Here is a 23197-nt window from a genome sequence, read left to right on the forward strand (position 1 = left end):
ATTACTCTGAGTTTAAAAATTAAGGTATTTGGATTAGAGTTACAGTGCTTTACCTCCACTTTCCCTACAATCTTGTTTCCCTTCTTTTGTCCTCTTCACCTACCTTGAGTTGAGCCCCACCCTTCTCCCTTCTAGTTGGATCTTATCAGGGAAGATGGGAGGGATGGAAAGGGTAGGGAGTCTTTTCACTCTTCATTAAAAGTAATAATAACCACAGAGACAGTTTTTATAATATGCTCTGTTAGAGAATATTCCAATCTAATAATATCCCTAGGGACACAGCACAAACCTCTTTACTTCCACATGTGCCTCACATGACTATAAATGCAATGGGCATACTTCTGTCCCTCAAGTCCTCTGATTGTCTGAGTCACAACAAGTTATTGATCACTTAGTTGTCACCTCTTGTGTTCACGACCTGTGCTATTGCCTTCTTTGCTAGGCTTTTTTTAACAACTTGCTTATAGGATCCCTCAAAGATTTGGCTCTGGACTAACCAGTTCAGCCATCCATCCCTTTTCTCTCAAATTTCTTTGGCAAGGACCTTCAACATCCAGCTTACCCCTGTCACATAAGACTGAGACATTATGTTTCTGGGGTGGGAAATCTTCCTCATCTGACAGCTACTGTTGTTCCTAGTTTTCTCCTCCTATGAAGGGGTGCATGCAGCTCATGCAAGACTTCCTTTCAATACCCACTTCTCAATGTTCTTCAAGATCTGAATCAAATGGTGCCCTTGTCTGAACATGAAGTGGAATGCCACATAATTTCTCCAAACACTTCATAGAAACATTTGCCAATTACAGGTTCTTATTTAGATCTTGGAGATTTGGAGATCTCCATGGAAACTATTTTCTCCTCTGTTGTCTGATCAATCTCCTCCTTCCTTTTCTAAGTATGTTTTGAGTTACACCTTTTTCAGATGAGATGATTGTGTGTGTCTGAAAGAAGTGTTAAAATGCAGAGCAAACCCAGTCTTAGGTGCTTCCTTGGACCACAGCTCATGCATGATGTCTCCTACCATTGTAAGTCTAAATGAAAATCACAAGGAGGTCCAGAAAAGAAAATCGGATGGTCACCGAAAGCTATCATTTTCTGCTCTTCCTCAACACCCACTTGCCCTGAAACACAAAACCCAGAAAATTTCAGGAAAAGAGTTTATTTAATTCGTTGGCCTCAGTCATATGTTCACCAGGCAGCTGAATATACTAGTGCTGTTAATTCCCTGGGATGTAACTGTATTCTGTAGCATCTCAGCAGACAATCCTTCCTCTAAATGTGGAGTAGAGGAAAGAGAAAGCTTTTACACTGTTTCATGTTTTCACACACCCCTTATCCAGGGAGATAAACTGAGGCCACCCTTGAGCTTCACCAATCTCTCCTACCCTACCTATCCTCTTACATTCTTCCCATGCAGATATTTTGCCACCCAAAGCAACAGACCCACTACAACCTTCTCCTTGCAGTCTTGCCCCCTATGATGCTTCTAAAGAGACTTCATGAACTTCCTTTAATATTCACTGGAATATCAGGTCCTTTTAGTCAGTTCCCACATTAAATTATATTTGTCATTACTGCCTGGCACCAGAGACCTCTGCCAATTGCACCAGCACACCTGGATTATGCTGATATAAAGTGACAGAATGTAGTGTCTCATGCAGCAATTTGTAGATGCACTTAGAAAATGTTAGAATCCTAGAAGTGAGATCAATTTTTTCTTACCCTGCTGAATCCTTCCTCTTTAATGGGTTTGACAGCTACTGAAAGAAACAAGTAATCCTCAAACATAACACGCAAAAAAGAATGTAAATGCATTGATGCTTTTGATGAAGGTTTGTTCCTCAATTATTTTGCACTGTACTACATCAAACTACCTTACACTGCTGGCATGATATGTACATGAACTACTGAGGAATTTTTCATTATTTGCAGGTTTCCTATCACAAAATTGGAAAGAGATATTGATGCATTGTTAACTGAAAGTGAAGTGGCAACTATTGTTATTCTACAAGTCGTCTTCAATCTTTACTACACAGCTGCAAGATGAATTACTATGTTGTGGTGGTTCAGAAGCATTTCTGGCCACGATGTCCAAGGTTTCCCCATAGTTATTAAAGCCATGCTATCTAAATAAAAGGACCTATTTAATAATCTTCTCGAGAAAGATTACAGAAAGTCTCCAGTACAACTTTATGCTCTCTGGGCATTTTAAATCCTACTATTAGGGGCAAAACCAACTAACCCCATAGCCAGGACTCCTTCTTCACCTTTCTCTTCACCTGTATCTACTCAATATACAAAGGAGCTTTCCATACGCAGCCACTGTTTTCCCAGAATGCACCAGTATGGGTGAACCAAGTACTACAGTCTTAGACATCTAGGTATAACATTTGAGTGTATCTCTAAGAGATTTGCTACTATACTTTCTTCCTTTCTCTGAGAAGACCTGTCTCACTGAGAAACTTTCAAAACTTGGTTGTACCTGGCTGTCTATAATCTCTGAGAAATATGTTCTTACTGACTGCCTGTAATGTCTGACAAAAGGGTAATACTCTGATTAACCTGTGGTTATATGATTCAATTTTCAGTCTAACCATCTCCAAATTTTCCTCTCCCATATCTTTATAGGGTTTTATAGTCTTATTTTCTTGTTATTGAAAAAGTAGGACATGAAGATTTTCACTCAGAAATTCAAGATGAAGACTGCTTTAGCATATCTGATTCTGTTGCTTCAGTGATGAGATTCATTCCTATTTTTTAGACCTACAAGTCACATATGCAAATGTCTTGACCAAGTCTTTGCATCAGAAATATCTTTACTTCTTAGCAAGTCAAAAACATTTCCAGTCCACTGTTTTGCCTTTCAATCTGTCTATGGCATCTATTCTTTACAAAAATGAGAAGAAAGATGTTAAAAATGTACCAGGCCTTTGTGATGACCTCAAAAATAAGAAAATCAGTATTGTTTATCATAAAATTTCTGGATTCTCTAGGTTGGGGTCAGACTTTTCTCAGTGGTACACAGTGAAATATCTAGAGGCCATTTCAAACTGAACAAACTGAACAAACTGAAATATAAGAAATTCCATTTAAACAGGAGAAAAAGAATTTTTGCTGTGAAGGTGGTCAGGCACTGGAGCAAGTTGCCTGGAGAGATTATGGAGATACTCAAAATCTGACTGGACACAGTCCTAACTCTTATTGACCCTGCTTTGAACAAGGGGGTTGGACATGATGGTCTCCAGGGTTCCCTCCCAAACTCAGCCATTCTTCACTTATATGATATGGCTTCCTGTTTTGACCTTGGACCTGCCTTGTGACTTCTCTAGCGGTTCCTGGACTGTTTCCTGAACTTGCCTACCATCACCAGACCTGCTCTACTTGTCTTACTGTTGCCCTAGTTGGAGAGGTCATTGCCCCATGCCTGCCCTGCTGTCACCCTCAGCTCCTTGGTCACCTTGTGCAGCTGCTGGTCCTTGCTACTCTCTGACTCTTGAGTCATTGCAGATTCTTCAACTGTGAGCAGCAGGTTGGGTAACATTGTTATTTGCAACATATTTGCAGATCAGTTACACCCCATTTTTTTTGCCTTTTGTCTCTAAGAAATGCAAAATCATCTGCACCAGAACTTTCTCCAAGACTACTGTCAGATGTCTTTTTGATTTCATGGTTGGGAAAGTCTGTGTGTGTTTTCATATTTCTCTTACGTCTGAGGAAGTCCTCAGGTAAAACAGGACAAGGTACTGCCAGCTAGGGTCCTATTTTTCAAGGGGATCTAACCTTACTGCCAACAGTTATAATAGGTCAAACCTCTGAGCCATTAGCAAATTGATTCTCCCTTTATCTTTGAAGTTTGGTTCCTGGGTGGGACTCTTTCTGTATATGAGAAATAATATCTTGCAAAATTGTTTTTAAGGACAGAGTGTTTCCTAGAACACATACACTTTTACCCAGGATTGTGTCAGGTTTTCACTTCATCCAGAAAATTAGTCTGCCAGTGTCACCCCTCCCAATTTCCTTCTTGAGATATGTTTTGCTTTTTTGTATTTTTAATAAAAGGACATTTAGAAAGATTCTCTCATGGATTTTGTGTCTTCTACAGAGCATAACACAGAACTGGAATTTTCAACGTAGGGGACTTCTCACTAGATAACTATATCATATGAAAGCTTGTTATGAAATAGCTAAAAAGGTGCTCCTGATATAATTAATATCCATTTAACTAGAACTCAGACATTACTGGTAGTATTGATTTCAAATATCTCAATAACTGTTATTTATAAGGCTGCCACAAAGACATTGCAGTGGTCAGCAGGTGGATTTGCCTGATCCATTCCAAAGTGCTTGTGATTTTGTCTTGGAGTCTTGTATTACTTCAGCTGTTCTGATTTGTGTTGTACATCACATTAACCAGAATGCCTATTTAGTACAATAACTAAGTTTTGTTCATTTAATTATTTAAATATTTGTTCCAATTGATTGTACTTGAGGCTTTTGCTTACGCCAGCCTTGAAGTCCCATTATGCTCTAGGGAAGATCTATTATGTTTTACGTATTTAAAGTTTTTAGTATGCTTACAGTTTATATATAAGTACATAGTAAACATGCATTTTTAAAATATTTTGTATTTTATATTTAAACTAGAAAAGTTTTAGTGAATGTTCAGCCTTTCAGTTCAATATCTGCTTAAAAGATTTAGACATTTGTACAAAAAGATGCTGCGTGTTTAGCACTGCTGATTACCAATTCAAGAACTCAAATGTCACAAAGTCACTGATTTTGTAACCATACATTTGTCATAAGTTTTTTTCAAGATCTGTTTGAAGCTCAGACTTAAAATCTGTGGTATGTTTTTTTCAGTTAATGTTTCACTTTCAGTGATTTGGGTTAACTATTATTGGAATTTGCTTCTGGCCAAAAAGTAACAAAATTTCTTCTTGCTAGGGTATTTTCTGTAACTGTTTTTAAAAAGAGAGCTGTGATATTAAAATGTTATCTTTATAGAAAAAACAAAAAGTAATGTTTGTCCTGCCTCAGGGTATTTACATCTTTGCTAAAGGTTCATAAACAGAATTTTAGAAACTATCTGACTTAAAGCATCATGGCCCATTTTTGTATCATGACACAGAATATGGTCTTTTTTTACTTACAGCAAGTTTACATATAGGAGGCAGTAATATGTCCATAGAAAAGCTTTCCTTCCCTTGTATACTAGGTCTTTTTTTAATTTGTAGAATTAAATCTTACCTATGAATAATAAAATACAAGACCAAAAGTGGATAGAATTGCTTTTAAATATTGGGAGATATGAAGATGCAAAGGAAAATTCAGAACTCTTTAAAATATGAGTAGCATTACTCATGTTAAAACTCTTCTAAAAATATCACAGAAAAAAAAAATGAGTGCATCAATAAGAAATGAAGGAAATGTTAAAGGGCATCCTTATTCTGAATCACCAGTGCAGAGAGACTAATCAAATCTTACACTAGCATGGCATTGATAGATATTAAGCATAAGATATTTCATTCCACTGGCACCTTGACAAACTACTAATACAAGATCTGCAGTGATAAGGGGATTATCAGCAATGGAGATTGCAATGTAAATAAATGGAATGTCTATTTCTTTGCCTACGGCTCTAGTTTCTGTTATACAGCTTTGGGTTTATACATAGGTTTCTATCATCCATGCTTTTCATATTTACTTAATGGAAACCTTAAAATACAATATTTCAGTTATCTTTTATTTAATGTGTAAGTATTTGTTCCTTGATTCTGTAACCTTCCCAGCAGTATAGCCTTCCTTTTCAAGAGTGCATATGAAATTTAAAGAATATTTTTGTGGATTACTTTATCCAAGAACCTAAGTTAGTCCTGTTACTCACTGACAGTTCCTATGTACAGAGGTAGAGATGAACGTCTGCTACATAATAGCTGTTTTACTATGACTATTATTTCATAGATCTAAGTGAAATTTATACTCATAGGATTCAGATGCATAGATGAAAGCCATCTTATTAGAAATTATAATCTTTAATGAATTTTTTTCCTACTTTTCTTATTATGGAAGTTGAAACATGCTCATTTATAAACAGAGAAACTGCTTAGGCAACAAATTACCAAGCTCTGTTAATTTTCCTAACCGCATAAGATCAGCATGAGGATCCACTGTATAAAGACATAACAACAAAAGTTTTTATTTGGTATGCCAAACGAATGTGCACAAATGCACTAATCAAACAGGGTAACAAATTTCCAGCAGCTGCAATCATAGCTAAAAAGAATTTCACATTAATATCAGATACATGTCTATAAGTCTATATATAAAAATGAATTAATGCATAGTAAAAAAATATACCTCCTATGTCTTACCTGACCATCACCCCTCACACTTACTTAACTTCCTACCTTAATCTCACTCACAGTTTCAGCATCTGTGTATCTGTGTGGTGGAGAGCCTTTTTTCCTGTCATGGGGTTAGATATTCACATTCTATTGTGTACTTTGATCCCCAGATTCTGTTTTATTTGTTTTTGACTTCTGCTTCACCAATATCTATCTTCACTTCATTGTGTTACCTCACTTCGTTATACTTTTAATAAACAGCTTTGAACGTGGGTTAAACAATATCTAGATATGAAAACCTACAATTAGTCCATACATAATTCTAGTTACTACTCTTTAACCTCTTTTCTACAGGCATTAAAATTCAAAATTCTGGTAAAAAATAAAAAAATAGGAACAATTGAGGAAGGTATGCTCAGGAGAGATCTTGAAAGTCATGGTGAGACAGGGGAAATTTCTGAATCCGAAAATATGTCCGAAGAAGATGAGACTGATGAAAAAGCTGCTCTTTGCCCAAAGAGCGATTCCTCAAAAAGAAAAAGTGAACGTAAACCTTCACCCCCACCTCGAAAAAAAGCAAAGGTAACTTTTGTCTCAATTGAATTTAGAAAACACATAGAAGTATGTTGGCTTTTTTTAAAAAAGAAATAATATATTATCTTTAAATAGAGACTAAATTTAAAAGATAGGCTTTAAAAATACATAGAGCAATATATTTTGAAAGAATATTTTTTAGCTCAAGGTTTCAGGGTTTTCCTGATTCTTACAACACACTCCAAACTGGAGCATATTTTATTATCCAAGTAAAAAGCAACCCTTCCCCGCGCTCCCACCCTAAACACCACCTTCATTTTTCACGTTCAAGTCTTGTGCTTGTCCCAGGTGCTCAATAGCACAATAGATCTAAGATGAAGTTGCCCAACTCCTTTGTTGGTCTTAAGGACCTCCTGGAGCTATGCATGGAGAACACTTATAGCAGTTGCTGATGGTGAAGGGCAGAGTTAACTATTTCTTCCTTCCAGTCTATCATAGAAATGTTGAAGAGTTCCCATTCCCCTATTTTCTTCTGTTCTCTATTTATGCATGAAATTAGGAGTTCTGGTTGCGTTAAAGCATTTTAAGCACTTATAAAAATAAGTATTTTTACATTTCTCATGTAGAGACTTAACATTAAATACTACTTCTGAAAGAGAGTGTAAAAATTGGAAGTAATTTTCTTTTTAATAGTCAAATTGAACTTACTTATTTTTTTTAACCAAATAGTAATTCTCTGCCTTGGACATCTGTTGCTCCATCAGGGTTCAAACTGCTTTGTTCAAGTTTTTTCAACATGCAGGAAGCACCCAGTATCCAGTCACTTTTGCACATCATGCTCTGATTATCTGAATCCAGCTAGGCTGGCAATGATCATCAGGGCTCAGTGATTTTGCTGAGAGGCAGTGCCTTCCTGTGTTTCTTTTCATTAAGTGATTTGAAGGTCAAGATCTTTGCTTCTTTTTCTTTCCATCTGATATAGAGAGATAGTAAGGAAAAATTCTATTATTCTATATCCTTCTGAGGAAGGATAGAGTCCTCTCTGAACAGGGAAGGCCAAATTTCCAGATAATAGGGTCACATATATTTGTAACATCATGTTACAGACCAGAACATATACCACATACATCTTGATCAACAGTGGCAACTACAGATGTCTGGTCATGTTTCACAGGCAGAAGAGAAAATGGTTTCCAGGGTCCTACTCTAGTGGAGTGGGAGTATTTATTCTGAGAGTGGGAGAGCATTTGAAGCCACACCCAAGATACCCTAGTGATGCTGTTGGCTTTGGCTGTGTCACTGCCTTCCCCATCCAGAGAGTTGTATTATTCAGGAGTTCTGTGCCAGTACACTCCTATTGCTCCTCATGGGACATAGCCCCCAGAATAATTACAGCACTTGAACTTTGTGTAGTGTAAGAGCCACGAGCAGGCAATCCCTGTTATTTTGTCAGCCTTCAAAAGCTTTAAGGGAATGTAAACATTATTAGTACATCAGCTCTTTGCTGGCTACTACTGCTGATTAGCTCACAAGTTCATGCTAAGTAAAATGAAGAGGTTACATAGTACCTCAGTTTAAGAGATAAGACCTTGCTAAAATTTCAGTCGCTTCAATGTACAGCAGCCTTTGTTTATGCTTGCTTTGGTAATGGAGCAAGGCTAAGGAAAGACTTTGGCCAAAGAACTTTCCATCTTAATTAAGAAGAATGGAATTTTCCTAACTTCAGAGCAATGCTTGGAGGAATATACCTATGATTGATTTGCTTGGCACAGTGAAATATTCTCCTGTTATTCTACATTTTGTAGTTGAGTTTGTGCTATTGATGTATAGATTCTCATGCTCTTTTTTTTTTTTTTTTTTTCCCTCCAAGTACTTCGTACCAGTATACCTTTTCTAGTACTCTATCTATTTAGGAATATAAAGTTGGACATATATTTTAAACGAGTAACATTAAAAGCCATGAAAAATTATGTTAATTTACATACTGGTCTCAGATGCAGGGGAATGATAAAGCTATCCAAAAGAACACTGTGCTAGGAAGCCTTGGAAGCATCTCTCCATTCACGCTGCAATTGCTATGATGAACATAGAGACAGTAACCTTAATTGTCTCTGACTGGATCAACTCTCACTATCAGAAGTCATATCTTAAGCTCAAATATTCATTAATTGCGACACATTTTCCCATGCTTTATGCATCCAAAATTATAGTGTCTTCTGAATTGTTAGTAATAATAATGAAACATGTGTTATTGTGATTTTTTTATTCTTCCATTATTTTATATTATGATTATTAGATGAAGAAGATAAAACTTGCCATTGCATTGTCGGACCTTGTGATTTATACCAAATCTGAGAGATTTGTGAGCTTTGAGCATTCCCTAGCTAATCAGAAGTGCTATGAAAATAATTCAATTGGAGAGGTTAAAGCACGAAAATTTGTAAAACATTCAGGTAATTTCTTTTGGTTAAAATTTTATGAAACACATGCTGTCCAATTTTATTTGGTTGTTTTTATAACATTGTTTTAGAAATATCTTGTCATTTACACTGCATTTTTACATTCCAGTTGTTTTTGTGAGGAAAATTGAAACTCAGCTTTGTTTTGATTTCATGTATTTTTATAGGAACAAATATTAACATAATATACAAAATGTATGAATACCTTTTGATTCATTGTTTTCTGCATCAAATAATTTAGAAGTTACAGTCAATACTTGAAAATGCATGGAATAGATTTCACCCCCTCCATGTATGGTCTGTAGTACTCACTGGAGTTGGGCATGCAGTATCTCTGTCTTTGATGATTACTGCAGATAAGAGAATCCACATTAATGGAATGAATAAACCAGGCAGGTTGCTCCATTGGGCCAGATCTTTCATATCAGCCAAGTGGGATTATTCAAAACTCGTTCTGTGTTGGAGCATCTCCATTTGGTGCAGCCAATACAGTGCAGCCTCTGCTGTTTTAACTCCAGCTGTCTGCCAACAGCCTTAAGGGAGTGTTAAGAACAGTGATAATGGACCATGAGAATGAAGTCTGCCACAGGCCCATTCATTCAGGGCCAACCCAGCTGCCATCCACCACGTTGTGGAGATGATTCAATGGTCAGTTAGGTGAATGATGCTGAACGTCATCAAAACATGTAGGCTTTTGCCAGCCGTCCATAGTCAGAGTTCTTTCTGGTCCCTCTAGCAAGCTAGTGAACATAAAAGTAGTTCTATTTAAAAAAAAAGGGGGCGGTGGGAGGGTGGAAAGGATCAGAGTGATGATTTATGAAATGTAAAGCTTTCTGTTTAATTACTAAACAGGAATAGTGTAGATAGAAGTCATTTGAAGTTTTCCACATCTGTTTAGTTTGTGCCTTTGTGGGAGGGAACACTGCTAGGAGGAAGAAAATCAACTCACTTGAATAGTTAACATCTTCTGAAGATTATAAAGGAACCAATTAACTGTCTTTTAGAAATGCGCTGTTCACTCGTCTTGAGATTATTCAGTCATTTTATTTAAACCTCAAAACAGCAATCAAGCTAAGATCATCTTGGGATGATTTTTTTTTCCTATTGAACTATAAAAGGATGAGTGGGCTTTTTGATCAATTTCCTGTTTTGTGTCTTTCCAATTTTCCATGAGAACACAGTGAGCTTTAGTATAAAAATCCTATATTTACCTAACAAAGAGGTGAAGAAACAGAATATTTGCCTGAAGGAATGATTCTTGGTTATCAAATCTTTAACAAAAGTCTGCACTATAGGCAGAAAAACTATCAATCGCATTAAAATATGCATAAAATACTACCACATTTTAAGGTTTTAAAATAGGATTTCAGCCATATCTCAGAGTGGCCCATATACTAATGTTAACATGCGTAGAAATGTCCTAAAATATAAATACATTGATATGATATACTGATTGCGTAAAAAACAAATTTGCTGGGTCAGATTATTATATTTTTATTATTTGTTCAAATAGGATCTCTTTATTAATAAAGTTTTTCTTACCAAGGTTTTATCATTCAATTTTTCAGCTAAAGAGTTTGTTTCACATACTTCAAGATTCATTACAAGAATCTACCCCAAAGGAACAAGAACAAACTCTTCAAATTATAATCCTCAAGAGTTCTGGAATGTGGGGTGTCAAATGGGTATGTATGTTTGCAGAGACTGTTACATTCCAGGCTTTGCAGAGACTATACAGATACAAGAGTTTTTCCTTCCTATAGTGTTTTGTGTTATATAAGTTACATATTTTCCCTCAGTGGCATCACTTTCACTTTGTGTTATCTAACATTGTCCCTAAGTCTATATATCCTAGTGATTTTACATCCTTGAATCCAGGAATTCTGATATTACTAGGGGGAATATTATTTTCATCTATTTACTTTTGTAATTAGTTACAATTAGTCCCTAACTAACTATAAATATAACTTTCTGTTAAATAGCTATATCTTATCCCAAATATCCCAATTTCTTATAATTCGTAAATTCCATTAAACTACTTTTTTTTTTTTCTATTGGATAATAAGAAAAACACTGGTAAGAACAATACAACATTTTTAAGCTATAAACCTTATTTTGTATTACTCCTAGCCCTAAGACTGAAGAAAGCATGATTTTATCTTATGAAACAGTGTAGCAAAAGCACATATATAAACAACTTTCAACAACTAAACCAGAATTTTCTTCTTTTTCTTCATATATTACCTCCTTTTTTATTAATAATGCTATGATATTTATCTGTGGGTGCCTGTAAGGAACATGTAAATGATAATTTATATTTTACTGCCTGTCTGTTTGGGCTGAAATTATGTTGTTAACTATGTTACCATAGATTTTGAGGTAAAAGCGAGCATGCTATGCATTAAGCATTGTACTGCCAAAAAAAAAGTTTGCAATATACCTTTCAAGAAAATGAAAATAGATTACATTCTTTTGCATGCTGTATTAATCAAATTCCATAACCTCCATGCTTATTTGTCAGCTGTGGCTAAGGTATAAGCAGAGAACATTTATAAGAGAAAATGGAAATGGTAGCTGCTTCTTTTTTTTCCCCTTCTTTTTTCCTTTTTTCTCTTTTGTTATTATTTCTCTTTTTCTAAAAAAAAATCTTTTTCAGCTGAGGTCTAGCGCTCTTTATAGCTACTTTGTAGTTAGCAAGGGAATAGAAGCAGCTGCCTGTTTAGCTAAAGGTGGGAACTGTTAGAATGCAATTCCATTTGCCTTTTCCTAAGGTTGCCCTATAGCATTGAATTAGAAGATGTGATGGAAAGACATATATGTTTGATTTAGGAACTTTTACACAACAATGGAAGCTTCATCTGAAGGATCTGTGGGTTTTCAATGGTTTTGTGTAACTGGAGTGGCACAGATGCAGGAGATGTGGGCACAACAATTAATATTAATGCCAATGGTCACCTGGTCAGCAGAATACCCAGTTACAGCTGGGAGCTGCTGGGAGTCTCCAGTGAGTGTATGGATGCAAAGTAAGTTTAGCATCTTAATTTCCAGTACAAAGAACATAAGTTCCATGAGCAATGAAATAACACTAACTTCTGTTTCTCTTCATTTCAAGTTTGTTTTTAATTTGAAATTGTTAAAAATAAACATGACTTTTCTACTCAGCAGGCTTTGAAAAACCTCTCACCTGTAAGCACTTTCCCCTTTTTAACGGCTTTAGAGGCAATCTTGCCTTCATCTTTTTTGTTCTTCAGTAAAAGATTCTCAGTTACAGACTATTTTTGTACATCAGTCTGCTACGCCTTCTTCAGCCTTAGGTAAAGAACTATATTTTTTTGCATCCACATATATTTTCTGTCTTTTATTCTGATTCTATACCAAGGCTACCTGAGGGAGACTGTGGGGTGAGCAGGGCAGTTTGCCATAGGCTCACAGTTTTGAGAGGTGAAAGGCATGGTCTCACCTTGTTATATTACAATACCCACTCATACAGAGACAGGCACAGATTTCACTTTGCCTGTAGGGTCCTGGAGCTTATGTGCACCCTTGCTCCAGGCTTACTTTTTCACTTGTTTCCTTTCTCAGCTCCCAGAATATCTTCTGTTTCAAGTTGCCTTCTCAGAAATGTTTTTAACAGTGTGCTATTTCCAATCAATCATGTGCATGCATATTATTTATTGTTTAAACCTCTAATGTATCCTCAGCTACTCTTCTACAGTTATAGAACTTAGAAGGAGCATCATGCCTCAGCTTTCACTGAGAGGTTGCTGCTCCCACGTCTGTGGCCCTGACCACAAGCAGTGGAGGACATCCCCAAGCCTAAATTTCTTACCATTTGCTGTCCCCACCCTGAGCTATGCCATGCTGTCAGTGCCACACGTTGAAGTAATGTGGGAAACAATCAGTAGGGAGATTGTGTGAATTTGGCCACTCAGTGCTGGCTGTTCTGTGAAAAAACTGAAATGTACTCAGACCCCCCACAATTCTCTCACTGTTACAAATCCTGCTTCTCATCCTGACTGTTGTATTGGGGTATAGTTTTACAACTACAATAGGAGTAAAAAAACCTACTAGTTAGTATAAATTCTGTTTGCGTCTGTGTCATTATAAATGTTTATTTATAGTACAGATTTGGACTTGTGCTAGGCTATTCCTGGACATATCTCACCATTACCATATCATTTGAAATTGGTTTGATTATATTCTGACTTTGCGGTTGATCCTCACTTAGCTTGATGTCATGCTACTGCTGGATTATTTACCTGGGGTGGTACACTCCTCTGTATACTATCTACATTGCTATTAAAAACTAGTGAGTTTGTTTCATGCTTAGAGGACACACTGGCCAGGAGTCCTTAATTTAAAATTGAATTCATCTCTCAGGCTTATCATACTGCAGTTCACTAGTTTTCTTTCTAGCCTGTAAATCTCCACACTGATCTCTGCCAAGAATATCCATTTGTTAGATCTCAAACAGGACTGAAGTCTTTCAAAATTACTACGTTGACTGTTGACTCAGAGTATACTTTAATGAAAAGTCATTATAAACATTAGCATACACAACATATGATTTTTGCGTATAGGGGCTTTGGGCCCCTTCCTGGAAGAATTAAAAATATGCAGGAAGTGGTTAGATCTGCCCTCTTGGTCACATCATTTGCATCTTCCTTTAAAGAAACATTTTTCTCATGGGAATAGTCTGATTATAAGCAATTCTGTGCATATATTATTTCCAAGCTATGTCAGATCTATTCTTGATTCCCTAATCTGTTTTAGATAACTGTTTGGCAGAAATATAGCTGCGCTTCACAATGCGACTCCCAAAGCTCCACTCAGTGAATCTTCTGCTGATGTCCTTCCACTGATGTAACACAGATTTTTTTAATTTTTTTGTCTGTCCTGTGTCCATATAGCCCACACACCCTCCCTGTCTCCCTGCCATTGCACTCTGCATCCCATACACAAAAATAATCCCTCCAGATCCCTTCTACCACTTTCCTAAAAGTGTTCACGGGACTCTCAGATTTCTCTGATGTCACCTGTTTGCCTTCCTCAGATTCTTTTGCCCTCCCCACACCTACTAACTTACCCTTCTCACTGACTTTTAAGTTCCTCTAACATCCATAACTGTTCTGGCTGAGCAAAGAAAATATATTAGGTTTTGTTCAAACCTACATATAATACTCCCTGCCAGGCCTCTGCATCATGTAAATTATGAGAGTTGAGTTATTCCTTCAATTCCTTTAGTGATAGACCCAAAACAGCACTCTCTTCTGTACCTTGCCAACATTTTTCTCTAAATTGGTTGGAACATATTAAATTGGAGCAGCCGGGCACTCAGCTAAAGCAGGATGAAATGCTTCAAGAGGCTCAAGATTTGTTGGGGCTCAGGACAAGAATTATGTAATTGTGTAAACCTAATTTCCAGAGGAAGCCAAGTTAAAAACCACAGTAAAAAGTACAGAGTTTCCACAAAGTCGCTTTTGGATGTCACTGTGCACTCCGTGTCCATTCTCTGAAAATTCAGACTTGTAAGAACAGGATAGGTGTTGTGAACAAAGAGGTCATATGGAGAAAATACCTACAATAACTTTTTATAGTCTGGGAAAATTAGTATGCCTCCTGCATACAACTGCAGTGTGGCACTGGAAAGAACTGGTTTGGTGTATCCATATCTCCTTTTTATTTAGTAAATAAAATGGAATGTAAAGATTTATGCAGGGAAAGAAAATTCAGGACAGTTATTTAAATAAACAGATATCAGTTGTATTATATAGTCTGAGAAAAACAGAGAAAAAAAAAAAAACAAACAAACCAAAAGAAAACCTCAGTGAAAATAAAAATAGAAAAACTTAAATATCCTTTTGAGTATGTCCTTTGCATGCAGTAGAAAACATCCATGTATCAAAGCAATCTACAGGAATGACCAAAACATGTCCTAAGTTATATGAGAAAGCCATGGTATGGCAGGTACAGAATTTTGTTTTAGAAAAGGCTATATAGAACATATGTTTTCTGGAGCGCTCATAAAAATTTATATGCTACTCTGAAGGCTCCACTACTTCTATGATGGATTTTTTCTTATCGTAGGTTTTCTTTTGGCCTGTGACATTGAAATGCAGCTTGGCAATTTTGTCACATCTGTTTTGTGGCTAAACCTTGTGTGCAATAATACAACAAAAAATAATGCATAAAAAGATAAATGATAGAGTTCTCTAAGTAGTTCTGACTTTAACTTCTGAAGCTACCTAGGGAAAAGAAACCCACTTATTTAGATCTTGGTATGCCTCCCCTGTGCTACTTAAAGTGACTGTCAAGTTTGACCTTGCTTGGGTTCTTGGTGAGTGGGGCTTTGGAAAGCCTCATAAAGAAAAAGAGGGCACAGGCTCACTAATTAACTTTGGAATTTTCAGTTGTATCTTTTCTGTGAAACTGTATTTTACTTTCTCGTTGGACAAATGGCAAAACTGGAGACAATAGGACTGTTTGGGTTTGTTTTTGTTTTTTTTTTTTTTCTAAATAAACAGATTGTATTTGATCATGGGAAGTTTAGATATTCTTGCAATCTTACTGAACACTATACATTTTAGAATATGTGATGGAATGTCAAATTTAGTAAAAGAATTTCTGAAATTATTAAATTGAATTTAAGGAAAAACACAGGGTCTTCTATTAAAAGATGATGGAATGCTACTTTTTGTTACAGACGTAATTAGTTTTTTAGCATAATAATTTTATGTCTTGGTTATTATTTTTACTGGAAATTTTTTTATAATAGCAAAAGTGTAAAGCAAGCATTTTCTATAACACGGCTTTTTTCAAGAGCTAATGTGACATCTGAAACAAACTGAGAGTATTCATTATGTTATAGTTTTGAATTGTTGTTACTCGAATTTCTAGTGAAATTTGTGAAGTGACATGCTTTAATGTTTTTATTTTTATGCCCAGCTAGGTTATTAGAATACCTCAAAGCTCTTCACAGTATATGTTATTGCAGTTAGGTACTATGTTAGATACTTAATCTAGCATTGTGATCCTTAAAACCTTGCAGATGACTTAACTCTAAATATTGCCTATGACATGGAAAAGGCAGATACGTTACAGCATTTCATCTTTGTTCATTCTGCATCTAAAAGCCTAATAGTTAGTCTCCAGCCATTAAACAGAGCTTCAGCTATCTTTCCAAACTGGGCTTCAGATTTTGTCCCAAACTAAAACACCTCTTCTGCTCAAAGGCAGGGGATGAGTCTGACATGTCATATATGGCAAAAACATGCCCAGGCTGTTCTGTACAGCTGCCCTTCCAGTCTAGAGCTCATTCTTTGTTTGGGCTTGCTGTGGCCTTATCCCACAACTGACTCATGGAAAATGTGCTATAAGAAAGACAGAAAAGATTTCCTTCTAGCTCCCAAGCCAAGCAATGCCCTGGAACAATGAAATGAGAAGGTATAGAAAAGTATCTCTTGGTTGGCCACTCCCTCTCGTTGAGGTTTCAAGGACAGGACTAGTCATCATAGGTCAGCTGAAGAAAAGGCGCAGGGGTCAATACCTGTATTATTACTGTCTTCCTAATATGGATTTAACAGTCCAAAATTCATCTTTAGGAAGTGAAAACTAGATGTTGCACAACTGACATAAATCTTACTAAATACTGTTGAATAGTGTGTTGTGGCAAGATAATACTAAGATTCCAAACAAAGTGTGTTTATTATTAACAAAGTCATATAGTTGGAAATAAATCCACAGCTGTAATAGGCCACATGGCCATCATGGTTATGGAACCCCAAAAAAAGGGTTTCTTCACGTCTTACTGTTTGCTTTGATAAGTCCCCAGTCCAATGGGACAGCTATTAGAATTGCAGACTCCAGGGATATGATTAATCTCAGACTTAAAGTATGGAGCCATTTTTGGTTACATTGTCCCTAAAACTTCATTGATTAGATCCTCACTAGCTGTAGTGGGGCAGATAACTCATGTGTAGACATCTACAAGTTAGGTGGGACAATATCACCCTGATATATGTAGCTACCTAAATACACTCACCTTTCCTTTGGAATGACTCTGAGGGCTGGGAGGTGTTTTGAATAAAGGTTTCATGTTTCTCTTGCAGGAACATCTCTAACTGTCAGGTTTATGACAAAGCTCTTAGGCTACTCTGGAGCCTGCTTCTTTTTAGGCAGGTTTTTTTGGTGTGTGGTTTTTTTGTGGGGGGATTTTTTTTTTTTTTTTTTTTAATGTGTGTGTGGTTTTGGTGTGATACTGGAATTTCTCTTAAAAGCAAAGAAACACAGAAATTTCTTTTTATCATTAATTTTTCCAGCTATCTTCACTAAATCCACAACTGCAGACAACTAATAGAACACTAAATAATTTATATGAAATCTAGTAAATTTTAAAGAAAGACGGAAAAAATTGCAAGGACACAATTGTCTCTGAACTCTGTGCTGACCTTGTTCGAAACCCTGTGTTGGAGACCCAGACTAAAACAGGAAAGGGAAGCTGATAATATACACTGTTGTTCCAAGAAGCACAAGGCAAACAAATTTTAAAAATTATTTTGGAAAAGTATCTGTTTCAGGTGTGAAATAAGTGAAATGACAACCAAAAGATGCTCAGACTCACAATGAAGTGTGACTTTCAGACTGACACATTAATTACATACCCAACATCAATTTAGATTTTAGATTTGATGGTTTATCAGAAATACTTTAGGTACTTTTCCCATGAGAACCTCACAAGAGAGGATCCCTAATTGAAACCAGTTGCAGATATACTTGGACAATGGATGATTTTTAATCACCTGACATCTTTTTTTCCGGTAGAGCTACTTGTAATTAAGTAGGAACAATGTCAGCAATTATGAACTTTAGAATGACTGAATTCTTAACATTTCTAATGACAGTGTCTTTAGAGCAACAGTATTGAGTTGACCCAAAAACAATAAGGACAGGCTGACTGTTTGCACATGCTGAGCATGACGTGTTCGACAGTTATGCATTATTACTCAGTTCTCAGAAGAGTAGTCCCTCTTACTACAGCAGAACACCTCATATTGTAAGTCAAGTCATTCATAAATTAAGTTTCTATGTGTCATGGTTTAACCCCAGCTGGCAACTAAGCACCACACAGCTGCTCCCTCACTACCCCCACCCCAGTGGGATGGGGGAGAGAACTGGAAGGGTGAAAGTCAGAAAACTCATCGGTTGAGATAAGAACAATTTAATAATTGAAGTAAAATTAAATAGAATAGTAGTAGTATTAATAATAATATAATAATACAATAATAATATACAAAGCAAGTGATATACGATGCAATTGCTCACCACCCGCTGACTGATGCCCAGCCCGTTCCTGAGCAGCGATCGGTGTCCCCCAGCCAATTCCCCCCAGCTTATATACTGAGCATGATGTCACGTGGTATGGAATAGCCCTGTGGCCAGTCTGGGTCAGCCGCCCTGGCTGTGCCCCCTCCCAGCTTCTTGTGCACTGGGCAGAGCATGGGAAGCTGAAAAGTCCTTGACTAGTGTAAGCACTCCTTAGCAACAACTAAAACATCAGTGTGTTATCTACATTATTCTCATACTAAATCCAAAACACAGCACTATACCAGCTACTAGGAAGAAAAAATCAAATCTATCCCAGCTGAAACCAGGACACTATGGAATAAAAGCATCCATTTCAAAATGTGTCAGTGATAAGCAAAGCCAGAAATTATAATTAAGCTTAATAAAATTTGGAGTCTGAATAGCTAAAGCCCCAATTTATTCTGTAGAGAGGACAAAAATACATACAGTTTGTCCACATTTTTTGGTCAGAAAAAGAGATGAGAGACAGTTTGTATGCCATAATTTATACTAACCAGTTAAGTCTGCTGTGTGTTGTAAGTGTGTGTATATCATTCTATACTTTTTTTTCTGGTAGACGTAACTCCTTGTTAATGAAGTTTGAGTGGGATCTCACCTATTCACTGGCTTGGCAAGAGGGCTAAAGCTGCATAAAGATTTAAAAAACTCATAAAGCCCAAGGCAAAGGGGATGCTGAGGACACTTAAAAGACTGACTTTGGACAGTATGTCCACAAGCCTGAATTAACAAGCACCCAGAGATGGCAGTGGGGATCAGAGTGACATGTCAAGACAAGACCAGAACAGCAAGTAATGCTCAGGCTCAGAGCAGCCCTAGGAGGCTGCTGTAATTTGGCAGAGAGTCTTAATTATGCTGGAAGTCTTTCTAGTTTCTCAGATAGACCCAGATGAAAAAGGTGTTTAAAAACCACCATGTTCCACCATTTTTCCAGGTTAAATGTTCGGACCATTTGGTGATAGGGCACATTATCTTCCTTACATCTGCTGTAAGTGAGAAGGGTTTACAGGGTACTAAGTATTGGTTTTCTCATATGCAAACTCCATCAGACTGCATTTTAGATTGAATAATATTTTCAGTATACTAAAAGGGAAATATTGTTTGTACTTGAGGATATTGTGATAGCTAATGTTTGCACAGGGCTTAGAAATTAGTGTTATATTTATCATTCAGGTGATGAAGGTATTATCATATTTTAGTTTGATAGAATTTGTTTACTACTGATAAGAGATCCTCCTGCTGTGTATGCTGCTTCTGTTAAATGAATGCTTCCTTCCTAGTATATGTAACAGGTGACAATTTGTCATCATATTAACGGTTTATCCTTCCTTCAGATGTCTTCAGTTGGTTTCAACATAATCTGATGACTGAATATCCTCCCTTTTCATCCACATTTTGAGTCAACTTATACTCAGCTAGCATGCCCTTTATGCAGGCTGTGGATGAAATTTTTTAAAAGCCACCTACATACCTTTGAAAAAACTAATGTGGACTACCCAGTCACATAAGGACTTCTGAAAATATTCCTGTAAACTTGGGCAATGACGGATTGGGTGCAGCTGTGACCTGCATGTGAGAAGAAAGGACAGACGGTGAATGCCCAGCTGGGAGTGCTACCGTGGAATGAATGCAGTATCTTCAAATCCAATCACATAGATCATCTCATAACCAATGACAAAATAAGCCAGATCATTAGGATATGGTCCTTTTTTCATAGTATTTCCCAGTCTGTGTGGAATTCAGTTCAAATTTTGGATATCTAAGGCACAGAAGACACGTTGCATTCATTGTGAGTGGTCCGTTTTAAGAACATAGATAACTGGAAAGAGCTGAGAGGATGGCAACAAGACTGATCAGAGGATTGGAAGTGTGCTCTATTACCTCTTTAGTCTCAAATGAGTGAAGTAAATCATGGAGATAGGAACATTGGCACTGAGTGCTTTTTGCATATGATGTCTTTGGAGATTGCGTAAAATTCAGACATTTTGCAATGGAATTTAAATGGCATAAAATGCAATTAAGTAACTCATTTTAAGGAAAATTGGTGACAAATGTGTGCTTATCCATTTTAAAGTCTTCCCTTTTAAATGCAGAAAATATATTAAACCTTAGGGTCGTAATATAGCTAATAGAACCAGGAAGCAAAGAATAAAAAAAAATTACAATTTGAAAGTCCCAATAGGAATATTAATTGAGAGGCAGCATCACAGACAAAAGACATGCAGTTTTGCTCAACTGCCTTCAAATCATAGTCACTTAGAAATCTAAGGACCCTAGTGCTCACTTTGGTTTTCAAAAGCTTTTGCTTTCAGTCTAAAAATCAATTATGTCTCGAATGGTAGTGCTTATGGAAGGTGCTATATTTGAATACTTAGATTGTGGTTAGTTCTGCAGTTAGTTGTGGGACTGACTTCAGTTAACTGCTTGTGATACAGAGCGAGTTTTGCAATGAAATATACCCTTTGTATTCCTCTGTGCATTGTGGATTGTTTCATCTTTTTGGAGTTAGGCTATTTCCTAACTTGCATTTGCTATATGAAGTTACTTACATCTGCGGCCAACAGGGACAGCCATGGCAGCTTTGGTACTTTGCAAGAAGACTTGAGTATTAAATACTCTGATCTGAAGGAGATTTGGCCTCATGGTTCCAGGAAGAGTTGCATCCATTTCAGATGCAGGAATCACACTGAGGAATTCCTTTGCTCAGGTTGTCCTCCAAGCCCATGTTTTGCTCTGCTGTTTGATTTTGATGCCAATATTAAAAGGCTTTTGGTGTGAAATGGAAGGACTGAGGAGAAATTTTAACTTACACAGTGCTAAACTTCAGGTGCCTGTACTTTCCCATGAAAACCATACATTAAGATTATGTACTGTTCAGATGGTTTCATGGTAAGCATATTTGGGCTGCTTTCCAAAAGAAACCAGCAGTTTCAAGCTCTCTTTGTACATGCATTAAATTTCTACTGTTTCATAAAACAACAACAGTACAAAGCATGTTATTCACAGTTCTGTTCCTGAATTCAGCAAAACTAAGATAAAACATTGAGTAGAAATTCAGTCTTCCCTGCAGAAAGATGTTGCTAAGACCACACTGCTAGACAATGGAAAACATAGGTTTTAATTTATGAACTTTGCCATTTCTCAAGAAGTGTAAGGGTTATAACTGCATCTGAGTAAAAAGAAAAACTGTGCATCAACACTATGCCATAAAGCATTGTCCTAGGAGGCCCCAAGCAGCTATGAACCTTGCAAACTGTTGTAGTAGAGGTACGCATCTCAGAGAATATAATACAAAATTTCACATTCACTTACCTTAATCAAGTTACAACTTGCAATACCGGGAAATCAGCAGGTAAATTAAAATTACTGTTCAGTGTGTTTTTAACTTATTCTAAGGTAAAATTAAATTAAGTAAAAATATAGTGTTGATGTTTGAAGATATCAACCCATAATAACATTGCCCTTCACTTGTGTTACAAAAGTAATTTTCCTAATATGATAAAATGTAAAGTATTCTCCTTTGCTTATTTCTGTTGTTAAATCAGATTTTCCTGCTTAGTAGCCTATGAAGCTTGGCAAATTTAGCAACAGTGTCATTATGTGCAATCATGTAATTTGTTTCATCATGTGGAAGCTGCTATTTGAAGCTATGACTGTTCGATTTGCCTAATTTCAGTTACACTTTTTAAACCACATATTCTGAAAGTATGGCCTAGGAATTACCTATGGACTGAGAGTTCTTGGGTTATCTGTAGATTCTGTCAGGACCTAGGCTTCAAGGGGCCTCAGGGTTGCAGCTCTGTAGCATTCATTGCACTGCTTGAATCATTGTATTAAGATATAACAAGGGTCATATAGCACCACACTTGGGTCTGTTTCTGGATGATGTGTTGAGTCACAAAAAACAAATTGTGAACCACTGCCAAAACCATACCAAGAGAATACTTACTCTCTTTAAAAAAGGCAATGGTGTGCAATGGGCAATATGAACATTTTGAAGTTTAATTTCTGTTGTCAGAGGTAAAATAAGCTTAAAGTTCCTTTGCATATTGACACAGAATCTATGCCTGTGTCTACGTTAGCATTTAGTTCAAAGCAGGAGGGCATGTTGTGTTTTGTTGTTGTTGTTTTGGTGGTTTTTTTTGTTTGTTTGTTTGTTTGGGTTTTTTTAGGCAAGGTTCCCAGTTGCTCCTACTTATTGCATGTTGGTTCATGTTGCAGAGCAATCTTGCAGAGCACAGATGGGATTCCTTTCAGATGAAATAGGGGATGCACTCTGGGAGCACTTGATATATTCCAGCCATTAATTGCTATTGAGGTCATGGGACCAGGCTAGAGCTCTTGTAAAGTAACCCCACCGAAAACATGCATAGTGCAACCATTAGGTCCGTAGTACCAGCTGCTTCACTCTACAGATCTGTTCCTATTTATTTGTGTCATTTACTACAGAATTTTTTAAAAGGATCATCAAAGCAGTGAAGAAACAAATAATTTTTGCAG

At 36.7% G+C, this 23197-nt stretch overlaps 1 protein-coding gene across 1 annotated transcript in view; it reads left to right on the top strand.

The window, feature by feature from the left end:
• Nucleotides 1-23197, top strand: part of PLCZ1 (phospholipase C zeta 1) — a gene marked incomplete at both ends in the record, with an annotated part of 56228 nt that overhangs the window by 23454 nt on the left and 9577 nt on the right. The window contains 3 exons of the mRNA XM_082310189.1: nt 6699-6926; nt 9175-9331; nt 10906-11022. Coding sequence (XP_082166315.1) covers nt 6699-6926; nt 9175-9331; nt 10906-11022 — 502 coding nt within the window. The remainder of the gene's footprint in view (nt 1-6698; nt 6927-9174; nt 9332-10905; nt 11023-23197) is intronic.

This window comes from Platalea leucorodia, assembly GCF_965183815.1.
Source record: "Platalea leucorodia genome assembly, chromosome: 4".
Taxonomy (NCBI): Eukaryota; Metazoa; Chordata; class Aves; order Pelecaniformes; family Threskiornithidae; genus Platalea; species Platalea leucorodia.